Raw genomic sequence first — 22,160 nt, 5'->3', positions numbered from 1 at the left:
ATGATCATTCAACAATCAATTGACATAAGCTTTAATGTCGCACTATGTTTCCATTTCCTCACTGAGAAATGTGCCAAGTCATTTCTACCGCGTGCTGTAGCCATGCGTGCTGTGCTGAGGTGCAATGGTGCAACAAAGTGGTGACACGTAAAGTCAGTCACCTCGCAACATCCCAACTTTTCAGATGTGGAGTATTAAACAGCCCGTTTTCCATCAAAAACCGTAATTTAAACATTTAAAAACAATCCACTAGTAGGTTTTTTATAACCCCACACAGCTCAGTGGTGCGTTTTACTTTCAGGCAAGTCGTTCAGCAGTTGAGAAAAATTGAGCGTTGCGGTCATGGCCAACTGAGATACGCCTATTGCCTTATTAGTGAGTCACCTGTGACCACACGATGAGTCGGCCATACATATTGAGGTGCTGTCACGTGTATTCTTCTGACCAGGGGTAGAAGCTCTGGCAAGCAGTTCGTCGGGCGGTGGGAGCAGCAACTTCAAGGAAGATTTCGGAGTTGGTGTCTTTGAAAACCCACACGGGCTTCAGAGTTTGCGACGTAGGGCTTTTATGTTGAATTGGAGGCACAAAGCCTTTTGATAAGGTTGTCGGAGGGATAGTACCATCCCAGAGGAGCCAAAATGATGGAAATGGAAACGCAAGTGTCTTACCACCACGAAACTTACATGAGTTCGACGGAGGCATATATGACCCAAGAAGATGATTGGGACAGAGATGTATTGCTCGACCCTGCGTGGGAAAAGCAGCAACGTAAGGTAAAGCGGTTTCCTTCACCTCACAAATAAATTACCCTTATAATATAATGCTGCAAAGTCGGACCAGCGATTTATGTTTAACGAAATGACAGAGCCCTGCGATACCGATTTTCCTCCGAACTTCAAATTCTGGCGCGCGTAATTGCGTTTGGCGATGGAAGCGCTTCCGGAATTTCTTTTCTGTGCAAAGCGCGCAAAACACGAACGTTGCATTTACGTTCATAAATCCGAATAGACGTGTTTCTTTTTTATGATGGCCTGCAACCGCACATGTCTTGTTGCATCCTAGGTTATATCGCATGCTGTATTAAATTGTACACATTTTAAAATAATGTAAGGAAAGCCGTCACGTATTCTGGGACGTTGTTTAACTCTAATGCATTTTATGCGTACAATAGGCTAGTTACCAAGGGTAGCTCAGTATGTCTGCATCTCTTGACGTGTCCCGCAGATGTTGAAATAGCCAAATATTCCGACCGGATTTATTAGGATGGATTAAAACGCTCCAGATGTATAACTTCACGTTGTCAAGTGATTGTGGGTGGGATTGTGTAAATTGAAGTTTACACTCTTATTGAAGAGGGCCTTGGGACTGAAACACCTGCAATGCAGTAAGGCAAGCAAATCCTGAGTGATGGCAACAGGTGGGGTGCCAAGGAAGAGGCAAGGAAGGAAGCGGCAGTGTAGGTAGATTATCTAAAAATACTGAGTTGAAACATTCACTCCACCCTGCCCTCATGACCTAATTATCCTCTTTACAATAATTGCCGTGAGGTCTGTGCAAATGTTTGCCTAGACATTTAGGCCAAAGTCGATTGAGAGTGTTGACCATGAAATTACTACAAATATATATATATATATATATATATATATCTGATTTCCAGAAATTAAATGAAAATGCCTTTTTGATTCTCATGGGTGTTTAAGTCTTTTGACAAAAAGTGATCGCCACTTGTATCACAGTTAAAAACTAGTTAAAATATGCTCCTAAACCTGTGCACTGCAGGCATACCATGTGCAATAGTAACATGAATCTAATGTGTTGTGAATATATATATATATATATATATATATATATATATATATATATATATATATATATATATATAAAAAAAACCTGCACAAGCTGCTTTCCTTGTTTTGTTGAAGCCTGTAACAGTTAATGCTTAAGTAGAGTCGCCCACATTTTGTTGTAGCCTATTAGTCAAACTCCAAAATGCATGCCTAGTTATGAAAAGTATAAATATATGGGCAATATTTGGTTACTACAAGGGCAACATGATTAAACATATAAGTAAATAAATGAATGATGCTAGTCTTTGAACATGGAAATGTCCAAAGGAATGAGATACCAACTCATGGGGTACCTTTTTCGCAGAGCTGGGAAAAGGCCTGCATTATGTAACAGAGTACAGTGTTTCACTGGAAATTGCTTGTGGTCAGAAATAGATGGTGGGTCATTTTACCTAAGAACTAACCAGTTGCAAGATCTACAAGAAACATTTGATGCAAGCAATACAAATGCTCTGAAATGCAGGAAACATGCCATGCCCAGATATTCTGAATATAATTGGTCCTTCCCTTAAGATACACCACTATTTACTTTGCTTGCTTTCATAATGTTTTTGTTACAGAGAACAGTTGATTTAATTCAGTTGTATTAACTGGTATGATCTGAGTCATTGGTCTTGACAACTTTGCTTTATGATTGGGTGGTTTAGAAGACAGCTGGTATGCTTAACATTTAGAGTGTGTTAAGCTACAGATCCACATTTGATCCAGTTATATTATACAACACTAAGACTAATGCCAACGTGGTTCAGATCCTTGCATTGTGGAAACCGTTTCCTCATGGTTTTTATTATTTTCTGTGAGGATGACCACTTTCAGTGGTTGCGTTTTCACACCCGGTTATTTTATGGACCTGTGTTTTTGAGACATTTATGGCTGGGGCAGACTGTGCGGCATGATGACCTGGTTCTTTGCCAGTGGTGAGCACACTCTCATTGCAGTTGATTGAAAGTCTGCCTGCTGCTGTTTAGATGGGATTTGGCTTTTAACCAGTGTCCATCGCAAACATGGAGCAAGAATTTTGTACCCACAGAATAGTTAAGATATCTTTTGAGATTTTTACAGCAGTGCAGTTTTTTTTATGAACAGCTCTGCAAGCAATGTGGATTCATCATCCCATGCATTAAGTAAAAAGCAATAATTTCTCTTCAAATTATCTTGTTAGAGGGGCTCTGTGTTGTTGCAGCAGTGGTTTGGCCTTGATTTAATTGATTAATACAGTTAATGAGCTGTAATAGTTGTAATGTCTGTCATTTCTAACTGTATCCACCTTTTACAGTGCTAAGGCAGCCAAGTATGTGGGAAGCACTGACTCCAACTGAATGCACTCCAGGCATAGCCGAGTACTCTATCCAATTACGCCCGTGCATCAGTTACAGATTATTTTCATAAGGGCCTACACAGGAAAATGAAATCACATTGCCATGCTACAAATGTGAGCGAGAAGTCAGTGTTATCATGGAATAGTTGAATAATATATTGATACTGATATTCATTGGAGTGGTATGGGGTTTTACTTTAAGAGTCAGTTCTGCCTGTTTCTCTGGTTAAGAAAGCAGTAAAAAGCTGGGAAAAATTAGGAAAAAAATTTACTTTTCTCTGGGGATATAGTACAGTTCTATACAGTATGTTACCATGTTAATATACTGGTATGTTAAGAGAACTTTTGTAATACCCCTAATGTGTTAAGTAGTAGTGAAGTGATTAACAGTATTGTCAAATATATAAAACATTGTCTCTGTGGTGTATATTAGATTTGTATTATGTATATTGTATTATATTTTATTATATGTGGAATAACTTGCACAAGGTGGGAGCAAGGGTACTGAGGATGGGCCTTGGACACTCCCGTGGGGGTCTGAGCCATGGCAAAGTGAGAGGGCTTGGGGGTAGGGTGGGGTGGGAGAGATGAGAAAGTCATGAGTATGATCAAATGGCAGTTACTATTCCAGAAGCAGTGTCCTTCTAGGGCAGCTTCTATATACTACCCAATGTAAGGATGAGGAGTTGCTTGGGTGGGGTATGGGTTCCAAGACGGGTCACGCAGGTATTACTGATCAGCTTTTAGGGGGGAAAGGCATATAATGCTCATAGTTGTTATGGTATTAAAGTGCCATGGAATGCTGGTATAAACCTAGCAAACTACCTAAAATCATTCACAATCCTGATTGAACTGAAGAAAGCTTGCTAACATGCTAATGGGCCTCTGCGATTTTGTTGGCAGTCTTACTGTAAAGGTTTTTCTTTCATTTCCGAGGTGTGTTCCGTCTTTGACTACACACCTACAGCGCATAGCCTTGCCAGCTAGTGGGAAAGGCTGGTGTGGTTATCTGAACTTTCACATGTCCATATACCATCAAAATGAATCTGAAGATCATACCAATAGTAGTTGCATTTGTAAACATACCTCAGAAAGTGGCAAATTATCACATAGTGCTTAATTTACCCTTCAGCAGTTATACTCACAATAAAAATATGGTGGTTGGTGTTGAGCTTATCAACCGGCAAATAAGAATATGAGAACCCAAAAAGTGTACAGTCTTTTAACCCTATTTATTTCATGAATGTGCACAAGGTAAAACTGAAAGCCGCACCTGTATACACATTAAAACGTCATTCATTATTTCAGAAGTACTCAATAAAAGTAATCGTGATCAGGAATTGTGTTGATGTCCAATCCTCTTCCTGTGTGGTGCCAAGTTCCTGTTGTTGTTCATATGAGGTTTGCCAAAGTGCCTGCCCCTGGAGCGACTCCACTCGAGAAGCCCCTTCCCTGTGACCTGAAACTGGACCCCTAGCCTTAAAATAAGGCAGTTGCAGGTGCTGTAAATTCTCACAAGCTGTTTAACACATTTTGTCCTTCAAACTCATCAATCACTGACGGAGGCGGCTCCTATTAATGAGGCCAGGAGCACGAGTTCCGCTCAAGCAACGCTTCTCTCAAGTTTCAAACAAATTCAAGGCACTTGTACACATTTTCAAAACTTGACGTGGGTAGGAAGGACGTTCCCTTCTCATGTAGTGGTAGCCTGATCTGAAAACAAGATCTCGTATTTAATCTGTGGTCTGTATGGTGATAGGTGTTCATACATCGCCATTCTGTTGTCCTCTAGTCTTCATTTTCTGCACTGTATTTCCAAGAAAGTATGTTGAGCTTTTTTAGGCGAACAACTTTGTAAAGCTGCCATGTGTTTATGATGTGTAAGTGATCATGGGTATGATGAGCTGTAGTCCTCCCAGAAGTTAGGATCCATTACATGAAGGGTCATACTGTCCATCTGGACACGTTGCAAATTTGGCAACATTTTTTTCAAATTAATCAGCAGCATATATATTGATGGTCTCTTTAGTCAGGTGACTTCTATTGTTACCTGGTAAAGTTTAAAAGGACCACTAACATTCAGACAGTTGGGTCAAGGACCATTATTCTGTTTTTCTTGCTATGAGAAGTGTAGGGGATGGGCCTGTCAGTGGCAGCCTATGAAAGTCTGATGGATGCATATTTGTAGGGATCCAACATGCTTAACCGATAACTTAATTGGTTATGACTTCCATGAGCAGCTGGTGTTTTAGATTACTTTTACTTTACTTTGTTACCATGCCAACATAGTTGGTTGATAGGTGCCTCAATGCAGCTTTTACAAAAAAGAAAGACTTGCACATAAGTAGATAAAATTGTATTAAATATCCATTTAGACATACAAGTACATTCAGACATGCATACTATAATATAATTGTAAAATATTGGTACTTCTATCATTCTGTGATTACAATTACCTGGGTAAAAAGTTGCTTAAAATGTTTTTTTACCAAACAAAACAGATTAAAACATTTTGATATTTTTGTGGAAATTTATTAAGACAAGAAATATTTTTTCTGAATAATTCAGTTCAACTAGTATGCGTGTAGGAATGAAGTTAAACAAAACAAAACAAATTGCTATATATATATATATATATATATATATATATATATATATATATATATATTTATTCCTAGCTGCTGCACTCAGACTTAGAGGTTAAAGTGTATGATGGTTATAACATCATTTAAATGTATTGCCTGAATTCATAACACAAACATACACAGAACACCAATTCAAATGTATGCTCACACCTTAACACACAAATCTTCCAACAGCCCAGGCAATAGCTGAGCGTTGGGTGCCAGCCTCATGTTCTCATCCAATAACAACAATGACCAGTGCTGAGGAGGCTGGGCTCCAGTAATGCCAGGCTGCGTGCCTGTGGAGGAGTGCTAATCCAGGCAGATCCCTGGCAGTGCGACCCCCATCCCCTCTGGACCACACGCTGGCCAGAGCATCCCTGAGCTCCCAGGCCAACTACACACAGCATGCTAACCCTCGGATCGCTCCAACCTCGCTCCTTGTCAACTATAAACACCAACCTCCAACCTGATGATGACAAGGCAGAGGATTAGGTTTTGTCCTTTATGCACTTGTACCGATGAGTTCAGTTTGAGTTTTTGCCATGTCCATGACTACAGCCACAATGCATTTATTTTTACACTGTCATATAGAATATGGGGCAACACAAATTGCTTTTTATTTATTGGCTATATATTACTATTTAATTGCTGCTATCTGTGCAGAGTACAATATAGATAAACTTGCATTGCTAAAGAAAAAGATGACTTTTTTCAGTGGGTGCAAAGGCAATACCTGTGTTAACATTGGGCATATAGTGGACATTTCAGTGTTAAAGATGCAACAGAAACTAGTTGCAGTGAACTTCATGAACTGTGAACGTGAACGGGAGCCGATGTTCCTAATACCCTGATTCTCCTAGCATTTTGCCTTCCCTTCTGAGTTGCGAGTCGCTGTGCAAGGAATGCCATGCTCTCAGCTGTCTGCTGGTGTCCCATGGCTACCCGATATAGCCTCCAGTACTCCCTGCCTAATGTCTCCGCTTCAACCCAACCCCCCACGTGGTCTAAATTTGGGCATCTGTGGCAGTAGGAGGTGATTTGAGGGGTGGACACCTGCTGCCGAAGAGGCTCCTCTTCCAGGCCCTTACATCAAATTACATGGGCCCTGGGCATTCTTCAGCGTGCGCTTCGCCTCTCTACGGCACTCACTCTCGACCGCACTCAGTGTGCGCTATCCATACAATCAAGTGACATTTCCTGTGCTGGACCTTAACCTCACTGACGTATATACTCCAAGACAGGACCCCAAGCTTTACCACTGAGCTATAGAGAGACAGGCAGGGCCCTTGCAACACAATCACAGCTACTCTTAACAGCAGCCATGTCCCACAGCTATCTGAGGGCTGTCACTAAGAAGGTTGCATCTTTAGCAGAGGGCTAACAAAAACATGTATTTTTTTTGTTTTCATGTATGCCAACGCTGTCTGGAAATGGGTTAATGTAACATTCTGCAAGGGATTGAGTAACATGAAGCTAGGAATGGAAATGATTGGAGTTACTAACAGTCACACCATTAGATAAAAGTGTGTGACTGAATGAATATTAGTGCTGGTCATTATTTACATCTGGAGGCCTACTGGCGATTAGAAATGGGTCACTGGCATGCATACTTTAAGCAGCCTCAGTGAGACAGGAATCAACTGCATCTAAATCAGATACCTAACAAATCATCCCGTTTTGTGACCTGGCTTCATAACCAACTGAACCATTCCCCATCTTTTTGTCTCCAAAGACTTTCACCGCCTGGTGCAACTCGCATCTGCGCAAAGCAGGCACACAGATCGAGACGATCGAGGAGGATTTCAGAAATGGGCTGAAACTTATGCTTCTGCTGGAGGTGATCTCAGGTGAGAGAGGGAGCGGGGAATCCTAGGACTGTAATGGCACATAATGAAAGATGTCTTCTCTGAAGTTTTAGTTCTCAGCAGTCCTCTGGGGAATCTGTCACTCAGTCTACAATCACACACACACACACTCAGAGATATATCATGTTCTCTCATGTGATAACTACATTCCAATAGAGTGATTGAGAGCAGCAAGTATATTGTGCTAGCTTTTTACAATGGCCTTGTTAAATGACATCAAAACGTTGTGTGTGTTTACTAGGCCTATGATAACTTTGCAAACTGCCAGTTTCAAGGTCATGCGTCTGTGTGTGTGTACTTTGACAGGCGAACGGCTCCCCAAGCCCGACAAAGGCAAAATGCGCTTCCATAAGATCGCCAATGTGAATAAGGCCCTGGACTACATCTGCAGCAAGGGTGTCAAGCTGGTGTCCATCGGTGCTGAGGGTGAGACTTTAAAACCAATGCCTACCAACATTCAGTAGACAGAGGTCAAACCAGGGTCAAGTCCAAACCTCCCCATACTCTTTACACATACGTTAGTGAGCTAAGCATGCATACTAACAAACGAGTACACACTTACACTTTCCCTGCAGTGTACACTGTTTTAGAGGAAGACTAATAATATTGTCGATAGATAACATCTCAGTTCAGTTGCACCTAGCAACATGAGCTTGAGTTTCACACACATGATGCACCGGTGAGATAAGCATGCTTACTTTTACACTTATATTTGCGCTATAATATAAGCGTAAGCTATATTATATATAATATAAGCTATATATTACGCTGTTACGCTAACATTTACGCTTATACTACTTGTTCTGTACTGTACACTGCTTTGTGGGAAGACTCTAAAATATCATTATAGAAAACAACATTCCAGTTTCTTTGCACATTCTGTCCTCAAGATGTTTCTTGAGGAAACGTTTCCTTATAATGTCTGTCTTGTGGCATTTTGTTTGGTTTTTGCTCCATGGCTATGTGTCTTCAGAGATTGTTGATGGAAATGTGAAGATGACCCTGGGTATGATCTGGACCATCATTTTGCGTTTCGCCATCCAGGACATCTCTGTTGAAGGTAAAATACTATAGAAGTTTTGGACATTTCTCAGTGTTGGTGACGCAAACGTCCAGTTGAATAGTTGTGTAGTAGTGTGATGTCCAGTTATGTGCCTAGTTTATAGATAACAGCTAGTATGTATTGTCTCATATTTCTTTTTTTTTTTTTTGTCCAGAGACATCTGCTAAAGAGGGTCTGCTGCTTTGGTGCCAGAGAAAGACTGCCCCTACAGGAATGTCAATGTGCAGAACTTCCACATCAGGTGAGACGGCCTGCCATCGCTCAGCCAGTGAAAAGGGTTCACCTTTCTGCAGAACTGCTCCCACACATGTTTTCCACCCCTCAGTTATCATTTTCTCCTCAGTCCACTGTTAAAATGTGCATCTTCATTCACAACACTGTTACACCTGCATCTTCATTTACTCTGTCCAGCTTTAAAAGAAACAAAAAAAAAAGAAGCCTATCTGAGACGTTCGGTCTCCATTGCTCTCATTAAACCAGTCATCACAGTTCCTTGACCCTTCCTTGCTCATCCTCCTATCTTTTCTCCTCTCCCTTCCTCCTGCGTCCCTCCACACTCTCCCATCCCCCTCCTGCCCTGTGCCTTGTCTGGTCTGTGTCTCAGCTGGAAGGATGGCCTGGCTCTGTGTGCCCTCATCCACAGACACAGACCTGACCTCATTGACTACTCCAAACTGCGCAAGGTGCTCTCCTCTGCTCTTGCACCTTTGTCTCCTTTTGGCTTCATATATGTGCCCTTTACGTTTCATTTCATCTCCAGCTTGAGCTCTGCCATATGGTTCCTCTCTGATGTGGTTGTGTTTACAGTTTGTTGTTGCTACTGACAACATTACTAAAGCATGATGTGAGGGAAACCTTGCTGCGAGCAGATACTGTTCTGGTTTACACTTGTTTTGTCTTTGGTCAAAATGATGTAAACTATAACAGTATCTGACACAGGTCTGATCTATACTGAAGACTGCTGATATGGTACTATGTCTTTGGTATGTGGTCTGTGTATGTATGGTGTGAGAGGGGCTTTTAGTTGCTCTCAGCTGACTGTATTTTCCAGACCTTGAGTTGCATTGTTTTTTAGATCAAGACAGTGCTGTGACTTAAACATCAAGTAATTGAGCTATTGAAGATGCTCGTACTCCAGTAAAGCTTGGCTTACCTAGGCAGCAATTACTGATAAGCTAAGGTGAAATAAGCCATCCATGGCTTTATATTTCATACACAGCACAGCTGTACTTATGTAGTTACTTACATTCAGTACACAAAACAATTAGACAAACAAATCTCAATCTTTTAATTGGGCTACACAGTTATGGCCATATTAGACATTTGTCAGCTGACTTGAGTATGTTATAGTTGCAGTAGAATGAGCCAGCAGAGGGAGCACTCACTCTGGCCAGTCAACCCAACTCCAACCACACTGGACCAGTCTGGCCAGTTCAGAGAAGGATGCTATTAGACTCTGATGTAACAGTCTGGAAAATATGGCAACAGATAAAAAATAATCTCACTTGAAGCGCTTGCATGATGTTTGATGTTTAAAGTGCAATGTTGATATTTAACTGAGTTGATTTAGTTTTTATTAAACAAATTCCAATTTGATACTATCATCAGTTTGCTTTGAACTTGAAGTGGGCATATCTGGAGAAATGATGCAAAGTATGAACATAGTTTTTGTACAGACCTACTGTGATGACTAATCCATTTTCCATGACGTTGTCCATGCATTGATATGTTAGTACATAATTCACAACCTTGTGAAGATGGTCTTTCTCCCCTTAAATCTGCTTTCTTAGCCTGACACTATATTAAAAGCTGAAAGCTGGAATGTGCCTGATTGTCTGTTGGTTTCAGACTTTGATCAGACATTATGCCTGCTTATATTTTGTTTGTAGGATGATCCTATTGGCAACCTCAACACTGCCTTTGAGGTAGCCGAGAAATTCCTGGATATTCCCAAGATGCTTGATGCTGAAGGTACTGGAAATCAGTAGAAATATATTAATCTTAGAATGAAACAATAGATCAAAGTTCTCACAATAATATAGAGGGGGATTCAGTTTCCACTCACAATGACAAAATAAACACACACTCTCAGTTGTGTTAACACTGCTGACAATGTCTGTTAATGAATGGAAAGCACTTGTAATAGTAATTTTCTTGCTTTCAGATATTGTGAACACACCTAAGCCTGATGAGAAAGCAATCATGACCTATGTTTCATGCTTCTACCATGCCTTTGCTGGAGCTGAGCAGGTGAGAGAACTCTTCAAACTTGAAAAGGTTTCAAAAATGAAGTCTCATTTATGGTAAGAGTGGCCTTTCACTAACATCTTGTCTGCGGTTCTGTCACAGGCTGAGACGGCAGCCAACAGGATTTGCAAAGTTTTGGCCGTGAACCAGGAGAACGAGAAGTTGATGGAAGAGTATGAGAAACTGGCTAGTGAGGTGAGCCCCCCCAGCCCTTTACATTGAAAATGGCCGCTTAGGGTTTAACCAAGGAGGACTGCTTGCTGACTGTGCTCTTGACTGGTGTGGTTCTGGTTGTCCTCTAGCTGCTGGAGTGGATCCGCAGGACCATCCCCTGGCTGGAGAACCGTGTGGCAGAGCAGACCATGCACGCCATGCAGACCAAGCTGGAGGACTTCCGCGACTACCGCCGCGTGCACAAGCCCCCCAAGGTGCAGGAGAAGTGCCAGCTGGAGATCAACTTCAACACGCTGCAGACCAAGCTACGCCTGAGCAACCGCCCCGCCTTCATGCCCTCCGAGGGCAAGATGGTGTCGGTAAGAGCCCACCCCAGAGTTTCATCTCCCCAGGGGACTGCTTTTCCTTCTCACTAAGATCATGTGAAATGTAATCAGTACGTCGTCCAACACACTTCCGTTGGCAGTCTGGTGTGTCTCAGGAGTGGGGCATGTTGTACATAAAACTGACACTTTTCATTTCACACCTCTCATAATAAAGAATAATTAAACGTTAATGTAAAAACACACTCACATGCCAACATCATTGATGTAGTCCAAAAGAGAAACACAGTGCTTGAGAAACACAACAATGTAATGTTTGAGATGATTGATACACTGATGTAATGTTTAAGGTGATGGATACACTGATGTGTGGTGTATTTACTTGAATGGCCGTGTCTGTCCTGTAGGATATTGCCAACGCCTGGAAGGGTTTGGAGCAGGTGGAGAAGGGCTATGAGGAGTGGCTGCTGACTGAGATCCGCCGTCTGGAGAGAGTCGATCACCTGGCTGAGAAGTTCAAGCAGAAATGCTCCCTCCATGAGACATGGACTTCAGGTGTGCAGCACCTCACTCACATTGTTTTATCACATGCTGATCAAGCAAAGGTCTATTTGACTAGCACCAGTTACACTATGTGCTTTGACACATTGTCCCATTGTCAGTAATGTTAACTGGTATATTCTGATACCCTTGTATTCCAATAGCAAACTTCACCCTAACTTCCATTTGATGATCTCGCCTTTATATGACGTACATCATTGTGGCATTGTTTCGCTTTCAACAAATGAGAGCTGAAAGACTGAAGAGTGCACTATACTCTTCAGAAAAAAAAAATGGTATGCTGTATGTTGAAGTAGCTCTTTTTGTTTCCCACAGGAAAGGAGGAGTTGCTGGCTATGAAGGACTATGAGTCTGCCTCTCTGATGGAGGTCCGCGCTCTGATGAGGAAGCACGAGGCCTTTGAGAGCGACCTGGCTGCCCACCAGGACCGGGTGGAGCAGATCGCTGCCATTGCCCAGGAGCTGAAGTAAGACAAATACACACATCAGAGAGGCAAAGGGATACTGATTTCTCATTCTTTTGAAACGTTTTAAAGGTATACTCTGCAAGATTTTCACCTTTACAAAGCCAATTTGATGGTAAATGAACTTGTATTAGTTCACCTAGCATAGCTATACAGCATAGATGTAGTGAGTCGCTACTGAGAAAACCAGCCATGTAACTTCAAGAATGGTGGCCCGACAAATCTTGCGAGAATCGTAAAACATTACCTTGTCAGTAGATATAGCTCTTTGTAAATAGTTTTTGCCTGTTGTTAATCCTTCACCTCCACAACAAAAGCATTTTCATTGTGCAGCAGAGTAAAATATAAATATATCGCGACTCTAGAGGGAGCTCTACAGTCGCCAAAAATACCTAAACCTGCATAGTGTACCTTTAACTCCCATTGTTTTTTCCCCTACCTTTACAAGTGAGCTGGACTTCTTTGATTCTGTCACCATCAATGCTCGCTGTCAAGCCATTTGTGACCAGTGGGATAACCTGGGCACCCTGACTCAGAAGAGAAGAGACTCTCTGGAGGTAGCGTACACAATTACACAAACACCTCATTGTTGTATCTGATATTTAACCTTTAGAAGTAGCGTAAGTAAAGACTAAATATTTGTAATTAAATTCAATGTTTAACCTTAAGAAGTAATGTAATTAAAGACTGTTGTAGAGAAAGTCTGATGTTCCCTTGTGGTGATTGTGTAGTGCTTTTTGTGTTTATTGTGCTTGTCTTGTTTTTCCTAGCGTGTAGAGAAATTGTGGGAGACCATTGACCAGTTGTACCTGGAGTTTGCTAAGAGGGCAGCACCCTTCAACAACTGGATGGACGGAGCTATGGAGGATCTGCAGGACATGTTTATTGTGCACAGCATTGAGGAGATTCAGGTGAGGGGGAGCAGGTGGGAGACATGAGAGGGTTCAACAGTCTGCAGGTCACTGACACACATGTCCACCTGTGGTTCTACTCTGTGTTCCTTTTCACTCACTTTCTAATTTCTACTTTCCTTTACTTGCCATATATGTAATACTGGCCATTTGAGATATTGTTTTTAGGACCACTTTCATACCACTGTCTTCTCTCTCCTGTTCAGAGTTTGATCACAGCCCACGATCAGTTCAAGGCTACCCTGCCCGAGGCAGACAAGGAGCGCATGGCCACCCTGGGAATCCAAAATGAGGTCGTGAAGATTGCCCAGACCTACGGGATCAAGCTGTTGGCTGAGAACCCCTACACCAGCCTCTCCCTCCAGGACATCAACAACAAATGGGAGGCTGTAAGTGAAAGGATACAAGTATTTCAGACCTCCTTACTTCCTGAATCTGGTCATAACATGACCTCTACTTACTTCCTGGTTCTGGTCATACATGTAAATGCTGATACATTCGTCCAAATTATATTAAAAGTATATTTACGTGAACAAATCAGCCCTATATTCTACAGATATGTTGTTTTAGGGAAGTGCTCTTGTAAGATAGATTGAGGAATAAATGTGATGACCTACTCCATTGCGTCTCCGCCCCTCTGTGTGTCTCCTCCAGGTGAAACAGCTGGTGCCAATGAGAGATCAGATGCTGCAGGAGGAGGTTGCCAGGCAGCAGTCTAACGAGAGACTCAGGCGCCAGTTCGCTGCCCAGGCTAACATAATTGGACCCTGGATTCAGACCAAGATGGAGGCATGTTTCAAATAGCAATGCTATGCTTTGTCAGTAATCACAAAGATAAATATTCAACTCAATAAAAGCATTTTTATCAGCTATTCACAGTTACACATTCAGGCAGCACTAGTTTAATGTTACTATTTGTTGAATTAATGTTATAATAAATTATACTATTGGAGAACTATTAACTAGCCCTTCTCTCTGCACCTGTACAGGAAATCAGCCATGTCTCCATTGACATTGCTGGCTCTCTGGAGGAACAGATGAGCAATCTCAAGCAGTACGAACAGAACATAGTCAACTACAAATCTAACATTGACAAGCTGGAGGGCGACCACCAGCTCAGCCAGGAAGGACTCATCTTTGACAACAAACACACCAACTACACCATGGAGGTACCACTTATTCAGCAGTTCATTGTTGTCCATCTTTGGCCCTATTTTCTAGGACAGTTTTACAAGGACAAGCCAAATAATATGTTCTTATTTTCTTCTAGTCTAGCCATTGCCTTGTGCTTTCTTTAGAGGGTTTAGCCTCGGGCTCTGTAAATCACTATGTGACAATATAACTTAAAATTGCTCTGACGTAATGATGCCGAGTGGTTGTGCATGCGTTTCTCCCCCTCACCGGTCCACACTTGCTCTCCCACAGCACATCCGCGTGGGCTGGGAGCAGCTGCTCACCACCATCGCCCGCACCATCAACGAGGTGGAGAACCAGATCCTGACCCGTGACGCCAAGGGCATCAGCCAGGAGCAGCTCAACGAGTTCAGGGCCTCTTTCAACCACTTCGACAGGGTAAGACAGGCGACACTAATAAACCACAGAGAAACGCTTTGCTCCTGTAGTGGAACCGCTTGAGTGGGGTTAATGTACTGAGCGGCCTCTCTTTCTCTCATTATATTGTAGAAGAGGAACGGCATGATGGACCCAGACGACTTCCGTGCCTGCCTCATCTCAATGGGCTACGATCTGGTATGGGTTTTCTAATATATTTTTTAATATATGTATAATTTACGATATAATATAATATGGTTATTAATGTGTATTTTTAAATTGTGCATTTACTAAGCTTGAGTTTCTCTCGTCCCATTCCCAGGGTGAGGTTGAGTTTGCCCGCATCATGACCCTGGTGGACTCCAACAACACAAGTGTAGTCACGTTCCAGGCCTTCATTGACTTCATGACTAGAGAGACAGCTGAGACAGACACAGCTGAACAGGTCATGGCCTCGTTCAGGATCCTGGCATCTGATAAGGTGAGCCCATCTGCATATAAGTACACTTAGCATCATAACATACCTGTAGATGTACATTTAAAATACAAAGTAGTAGAATCCATTTCCAGGCGACTGTTTGGAATAATTCCCACTTGGCTAAAATATTTTCACTTGGCTTGACGGTGAAACCACTGGGTTAGTATACAGGCTATGATATGTTAGTATACAGGCTATGAGTGATAAATGGGGCAAATTTTTGAGCAATGTTACCATGCAATCACATGACTGGTCCGCATAGTGTTGTTATTAGAACCTTGCAGCAAGTTGCTAACTGATTAAAGATTTCAGTAAACAAACAAACAAAACAAAACATGTAAACAAAAAGGTCACCATATGTCACTGGGTAAGTGCCTGACCATGGCACACAGCTCCTATTGCCCCATGTATCATCAGCCTTAGTCTTGAGCCTGGCTCAGTGTTAGTGTGATGAAACCACTGGACTGGCTCCAAGCGCTCAGTCGTGACTCTCTCTGACTCTGTTCTGGGGCCTGTTGCAGACCTACATCATGGTGGATGAGCTCAGACGGGAGCTGCCCCCAGAGCAGGCCGAGTACTGCATCAGCCGCATGACCAAGTACATCGGCAGCGATGCCCCAGCAGGCGCCCTGGACTACATCTCCTTCTCCAGCGCCCTGTATGGAGAGAGCGACTTGTAAAGAGACTCCGCTCTGTGTCAACGAACCCTCCCTTATTATATCCCAATGCACAAATCAACTTCAGAAAAAAAGATGCACTACCACATAACCTTCTAGGAACATTTACTACAAATTGGAGATTCTATACTATCTCTTGAGTAAAAAGACTCAATTTATCACTTCTTTGAATTAAAAATTCAGTAATGATTCAAGACATATTCATTAGGAAGCACTTGTGTTAAAACAATTTATTGTGGTGGTGAAGTGCTTTTTTTTTCTCTCTGCTCTGCAAGCTATCACTTCACTTCTGTATGTAGTGGTGGAATGTTTGTCTCATGTACTGTATCAAGAAGACTATGAAGTTTACATTTTTAAACAGTCCTCTCCATCTCACATATGTGGCTTTATTCAGGAGAAAAAATAAAATCACTTCTACCATGTTCTCACGTCTCGAGTCTTTTTTCCTCGTTGTGTACAATAACATCATTCCAACCCTTTATTTTTGAGTGTGTTCCACGAGGGGGCGATATTGTTTAGTTTTATACAGCTCTGGTTCTATTCTGTAAGAATGGTGGCATAGCTCCGTTTCAAACGTGTAATGGGCTATCCTACTGCAAGCACAGTTGATTAGCCTACATTAGTTCAACCGAATTTTGGGTGAAGTATATTGTGACCATACACTGTATAATTGTGACACAACAGGAGAGAGTCCTGAAATGGAACACATTTTTCTTTTGTAGGCCTAGGCTACTTGTTTACTGCCTATCGGTCTCAGACATTATGCAAAGCTAGGAATTAATATAAGAGAAATGTGGTTGCCCCACCGTAATGCTAGCATAAGGCATAACTGTTTACATTCTCCCGTAAAATACGACAATGCCAAAAATGTAGTTTGTCGTGAAATGCCGCCACCTGGGCCACACGACGTGTATTACATGACCCTGAAAACACCTTGTTATGTGGATACTCGACAGGTAAGATCTTAAGTAGCCTAGCCTAGAAGCTCCGATTAAATTAATTAATTTAGATTTAGGCTAAGCAAGGTAAATCAAGTGTTTAACTGGTGAGTCTTGAGATCATGGATAAAACGTAGCTTATGTTTGATTATTTTCAAAATGTCGTTAATGATTTTTTTTGGCTTTTGCTATCCAACCATGTTTTTGAATAACCTTCCATTTGTACATTAACAACAAAATGACATGTTAGCTTGGTTTCCTTATGCACTAAATGAATCATAGGCTATCACCTGTTTAAAGTCTGTTTAGGCCTAATTTAGTTTTAAACCTTCATAAAGCTGATTGTGTGTCAAAGTTGATTGTATGCATAAAAATGGCATAGAATGAATTAATAAGACATTTAATTCATTGGCATTCATCGACATCAGAGAAAGCATCACAAGTCAAACACAAATTCTGACGGTGTTGACATCTGACAACATTGACACAATACCACTTTTCTTATTATATCACATGTGTTTCTCACAGAAGCCTGTAATGTTATTAAATTAAGCTTTTATTCCAGAAAATCTTACACAAATGTTGAATTGTACTCATGTTTGTGCCATGCAAGGCGTTAATAAATAGGCTTAGATACAAAATCAAAAGTATATCTAAAACCTACCAGGGATAGAATGGCATCATGAGTGAGGATGATGTGAGAAAGAACAAGGAGTCTGCTGTGTTTTAGCTGCCCACAATTATTCCTGATTTTCCGTTCATTAAAAAAAAGTCTGACCAGTTAGCCTACGTATCACCCCCCACCCCCCTTTTTTTTGGTGAAACAACATGAAATTATACCTTATTGTTTAATCTGCCATGTTTTGTCTCAGATCTCAAGAATCGGTTTTCTGTGTTATGGTCTCTGAAGTCAGAATGTAAGAAGTAGCCTATAGTTATTAGAGCAATTTATGTAATTGAGCTAATGGGATCTCTTCCAGCCAAAGTACAACCCTTTGGCATACATAACCATAGACCCTTTTGACAACTATGAAGCACTGCAGGACACCAAGAGGTAAGCTTGCTTGTCTCATTTGTATTGCATTATTAATAGCTAATATTACATATATTTAATATTAAGAACTTTGGAGTTTGACTGTTCATCACTATAGGTCTTGCATAATTTGGATCAGTACTATGGGTCACTGTTTTGGTGAAGGGTAAAACAAATAAAACGTCAAATGCCACCCATAGGTATAATAGCCTTAGGGCTTGTAGTGCACCATCACATGCACTCGACTGTGCTGTCAGAGACATGGTGTCAAACACTACTCCAGCATCTTTTCTAATCTTCTGCGCCTCATGAAGTTTCTTCTCTCTGATTGGTCTGTGTATATATAACCTTCTTTCCACAGGGTCCAAGCTTCTTTCTTTCAAACAGCATGTTTCCTTGTGCCTTTTCTTTGCATTGACCTGTCTCGGATACATTTTATTCTATTGATTGTGCACAGCCCCAGAAAGAGTCACACATTATTTTCAATGTACAGCTGATATGGTGACAAATAAAGTTCATTCATTAATTCATTCATTCATATAGCATTTGCTTTGAAAGCCCAAACTAAAAATATTGACATTCCATTATCCACTTGGTCCGTTATTCACCGGGGCTTCTGCCTCTTTTGGTATGCTGTTTAGGCTTGTGCCCATTACTCTGTGAAGGATGTGGTGCCCACTTTGGTATATAGATGTTTATGATTTTTTTTAACTTATTCCACAGCAAAGAAACCACAAGAGGGTTCCAGGAGAAAGGGCCCGGGAGAATCATGGTCCTTAGTGAGGAGAAGTGGTGGAATGAGGAGAAAGACAAAGACAATGAGGCGGACACAGTGTCCACCAGTGGAGATATGGAGACCGGTACGCTGGCCTGGATGTGGGAAGGCTTCAGCGTAGATGACTACAACCCAAAGCCACGACCTATGACTGTCATCCCGAAGGCCGTGGAGAGCAAACCTCGAGTGACCGTGCCGGAGCCGTTCCAGATGACCCTGAGGGAGGCGGAAAAGCGGCGGAAGTCCAGGCGGGCCTGGGAGGAGGTGAGGGTGGAGCCGCAGAAACCGCCGCAGTTCAAGGCCAACCCCATTCCCAGGAGCGCGCGCGTCTGCCTCTACGACAAGATGGTCCAGGGGTGCGAGAGACAGCGGCAGATTGTTCACGAGAAGCGGAGGGCATTTCTCCAGGCCATGCAGTGCTCCTTCAGCGTCGGGGATGCAAAGTCCACCAAGCGAGCCCCAGCGGTGAGCACAGAGGAGAAGCCCACTTTCAGACCTGCCATCAACCCCACTGTGCCGGACTTCACCAAGCTGCACCACACGTTTGAGGACCGACTGAAGCATGTCAGACAGAAAAGGCCACCCACTGTGCCTCAGCCTTTTAGCTTCCAGGCCAGTGCACTTGGTGACCACCAGCAGACCACCAACAGCATGGTCAAGGAGCCATTAAAGACCACAAAGTGGCAAGATGACACTAAGAGATCAGTAGACCAGTGCACTAAGGCAAGGGCAAGATCACCAAGGCATACGAAGGCTGCTCTGTTGCGAGAGGGGGCTGTGAGGTGAGAGTATGTCTGCACATGCTATGGGGTGCCGTTATCTGTAAAGGATATCATATATATATCCTTTATATAGCATTGCTTAGGGTTCAAAGAGAACATCTATGTTTGTTTCTTTAGACCTACTTATATATTTGATTCACATATATGGACAAGCTTGATATATTTGATTAAGAGAGACAGAGGGCAGAGAAATGTGTGAGCTGCACAGGTTCATTTTTTCCGTGATGTTTTAAACATCCTTTAGAATATTATTAACAGAAAGAAAATAACTGTTTGTGAGCATTAGTTGTAGTGAATGTAATTAGGGGCAAATCTCAATAGGAAGAAACTAACATCTGAAGCAGCTAAACAAATGGAGTATGAGAACCAGAAGTCAGACACAAGGACCAGGCTGCAAAAAGAAGTAGGACTGTGGATTACTGCTCAGAAGTGCTACACTTCTGCAAATGAAAAGAGGAAGCAGTATTACAGGTTTGATGAACTACGACTGTTGTTCTCCCAGTCATTCAAGATCAATTGCTCAGAGCAAGTCAACAGACATTTGCACTCAGAGATGGCGAAATGCACTTTCCATACTCAAGTAGAAGTAGATACTTGTGTAAAAAGTACCGATTCAACTTATTCACTCAAGTAAATAGTAATGGTAACTAAGTACAGACTCGGCAATGTACCGAAGTAGGCATATAAAAGTAAAAATGATTGCAGCCTTTTTGGAAGAATATTTTAGTTTTTGGATTTTTGCCCCTTTTAGTTTACACCTCTTGGGTTCAGAGGTGTAAAAGTCCGGCTTCAGAAAGTAAAGGTCCTGCCACATATTTACTCCAACCATTCAGTATCAGCTGATTCTAATTAGCACAACTCCCCGGCCATAGCCTGGAAAATCCAGACCCTGTTAATCTAGAAAGATTAAGGGTCTGGCCACGAATAATGAAAATGGCCTAACTCGAGGGGCGGCACCAAGCATGCATTTGAAAATCTCACTGCACGCTATTGGATAACACTACGACCAATGTTTACTGACTGATTCCGGACTTCGACACAATTGGATAACACTACGACCAATGTTTATTGACTAATTCGTTGCAGCGATGTCGTCATCTGTTTAGCTCGCCTCTGGCCCGCCCATATTTCAGATACACCGATGTGATTGGTTCCTCTCGAAGGGCTAAAAGTTACGTGCATCATTATTCATTGCCAGTGTTTCGCCGGGACAATTCAAATTGTGCTCTCGCGAGAACTCCCAGGATTTCCAGGGTACCTCAGCCAGCTAATGAGTGAAATCACGTGTGTTACGTGCACAGGTAGAACCAATACATGGTAGGACTTACTTTCTGAAGGTGGACTTTTACACCTCTGCCTGGGTTATAACAATGGCTTTATGTTCAAACAACTTCATTAAGATAAGAACAGTCACTTTTTGGTTCACATTTTATTTGTACAGTATGGTCCTCTATTTACAGATATTTAGATAATACACAAATTGTCAAATCTATCAAAACTGTGCTTTAACAATTTATGGTTAAGGTTAGGGATTGAGTTTGATTAAGGTGATGTCCAGTTGCTGGTTAAAGCACAGTTTTGATAGATTTGACAATTTGTGTATTATCAGAAAGTTCAGTTATTGGAACCTAGAGCCAGTGTTATCCTGGCAGGGGGTGAAAAAAAGTGGTAACAACTATTTTAAAGACTGAATTTCCACAAAATCTGTAAAGTCTCTGCAGTAGGTGGACTATCTATTCTATATGAAGTGTTACCACTTTTTTCACCCCCTGCCAGGATAACACTGGCTCTGAATCTTACTTTCTGAGAATTAAATAAAGGTATACTACTACTACTACCTACATCCAGTAAAATATTGAGACATGTTCTGCCCGTGCCTTTGTGCCAGGAGAGAGCTGCAGGCGCGGAGTGCAGAGTACAGGGCAGAGCTGGCTGAGATGAAAGAGCGTGTCAACCGCAGACCTCTGATGCTGCAGAGCCTCTACGACGTCAGTACTCCTCTGCTGTCTGCTTTCCCACTGTAGAACACTACTCAGTGAACACTCCGCAGGGCAGGAGCAAGCCTCTTTTAACTGGCCCACCTCACTAAGGCCCTGCAGCATAGGACTTTCCTGGCTTGAGTTTAGCAGAATATATAGAAGATAAGATGTAGAACATATAGGATAACCAATTCACTCTATAGTCTGTATTGGCTTGGCTTTATGTACCATTGTTCTTACCAAGTGAAGTCTCTCATCAGTATTTCCCAGGTCATCAGTACTGCGAGTCATAAAGTCACCCGTGTCCGTGTGTCTCCTCCTCTTTGGTGTGTCTCTCTTGTAGCCAGCCATGCAAGACCACAACTCCTGTTTGATTCTGGAACACAAGGTGCTAGATGACTTCCTGCGTTGGAATCAAGCGCAGACCAGAGCCATCAGCTTCAAATAGAGAGTTAAAGGCACATACTGACAACCTGGAGGAAGAAATTTTGACTTTGTACAACTGACTACAATGATAAACACTTTGATAAACACTACAATGATATACA

At 42.0% G+C, this 22,160-nt stretch overlaps 2 protein-coding genes across 2 annotated transcripts; both read left to right on the top strand.

Moving 5' to 3' along the window:
• Positions 1–431: 431 nt before the first annotated feature.
• On the top strand, positions 432–16,529 carry actn3a (actinin alpha 3a). Its single transcript, XM_048268517.1, is given in 22 exon segments — positions 432–773; positions 7,525–7,639; positions 7,964–8,083; positions 8,631–8,717; positions 8,875–8,919; positions 8,922–8,961; positions 9,325–9,403; positions 10,610–10,691; positions 10,885–10,970; positions 11,070–11,162; positions 11,270–11,500; positions 11,872–12,019; positions 12,341–12,491; positions 12,937–13,045; positions 13,259–13,399; positions 13,606–13,788; positions 14,054–14,188; positions 14,389–14,568; positions 14,825–14,971; positions 15,083–15,148; positions 15,273–15,431; positions 15,950–16,529. Coding segments are annotated over 22 exon segments (2,691 nt in total). The 5' UTR covers positions 432–638; the 3' UTR covers positions 16,109–16,529.
• A 299-nt stretch (positions 16,530–16,828) lies between these two features.
• LOC125310144 (protein FAM161B-like) lies at positions 16,829–22,156 on the top strand. The gene is made up of 6 exons (XM_048267321.1): positions 16,829–17,061; positions 18,024–18,097; positions 18,800–19,633; positions 19,955–20,104; positions 21,522–21,621; positions 21,956–22,156. Exons 1-6 carry the CDS (start codon positions 16,897–16,899, stop codon positions 22,058–22,060), a joined length of 1,428 nt encoding a protein of 475 aa, XP_048123278.1. The 5' UTR covers positions 16,829–16,896; the 3' UTR covers positions 22,061–22,156.
• The last annotated feature ends 4 nt before the right edge of the window (positions 22,157–22,160 follow it).

Source organism: Alosa alosa, chromosome 2 (assembly GCF_017589495.1).
Source record: "Alosa alosa isolate M-15738 ecotype Scorff River chromosome 2, AALO_Geno_1.1, whole genome shotgun sequence".
NCBI lineage: Eukaryota > Metazoa > Chordata > Actinopteri > Clupeiformes > Clupeidae > Alosa > Alosa alosa.
The sequence above is the reverse complement of the archived record's forward strand: the minus strand, read 5'-3'. Positions and strand labels throughout refer to the sequence as shown.

What these genes read in the sequence shown, in the direction of transcription:
- LOC125310144 (XM_048267321.1), top strand. Translation starts at nt 16,897, where the DNA reads ATGTGGTTGCCCCACCGTAATGCTAGCATAAGGCATAACTGTTTACAT. An exon ending in GTTATGTGGATACTCGACAG is followed by an intron (nt 17,062 to 18,023) that starts GTAAGATCTTAA and finishes GATCTCTTCCAG; the next exon opens with CCAAAGTACAACCCTTTGGC. An exon ending in TTGCGAGAGGGGGCTGTGAG is followed by an intron (nt 19,634 to 19,954) that starts GTGAGAGTATGT and finishes AAATCTCAATAG; the next exon opens with GAAGAAACTAACATCTGAAG.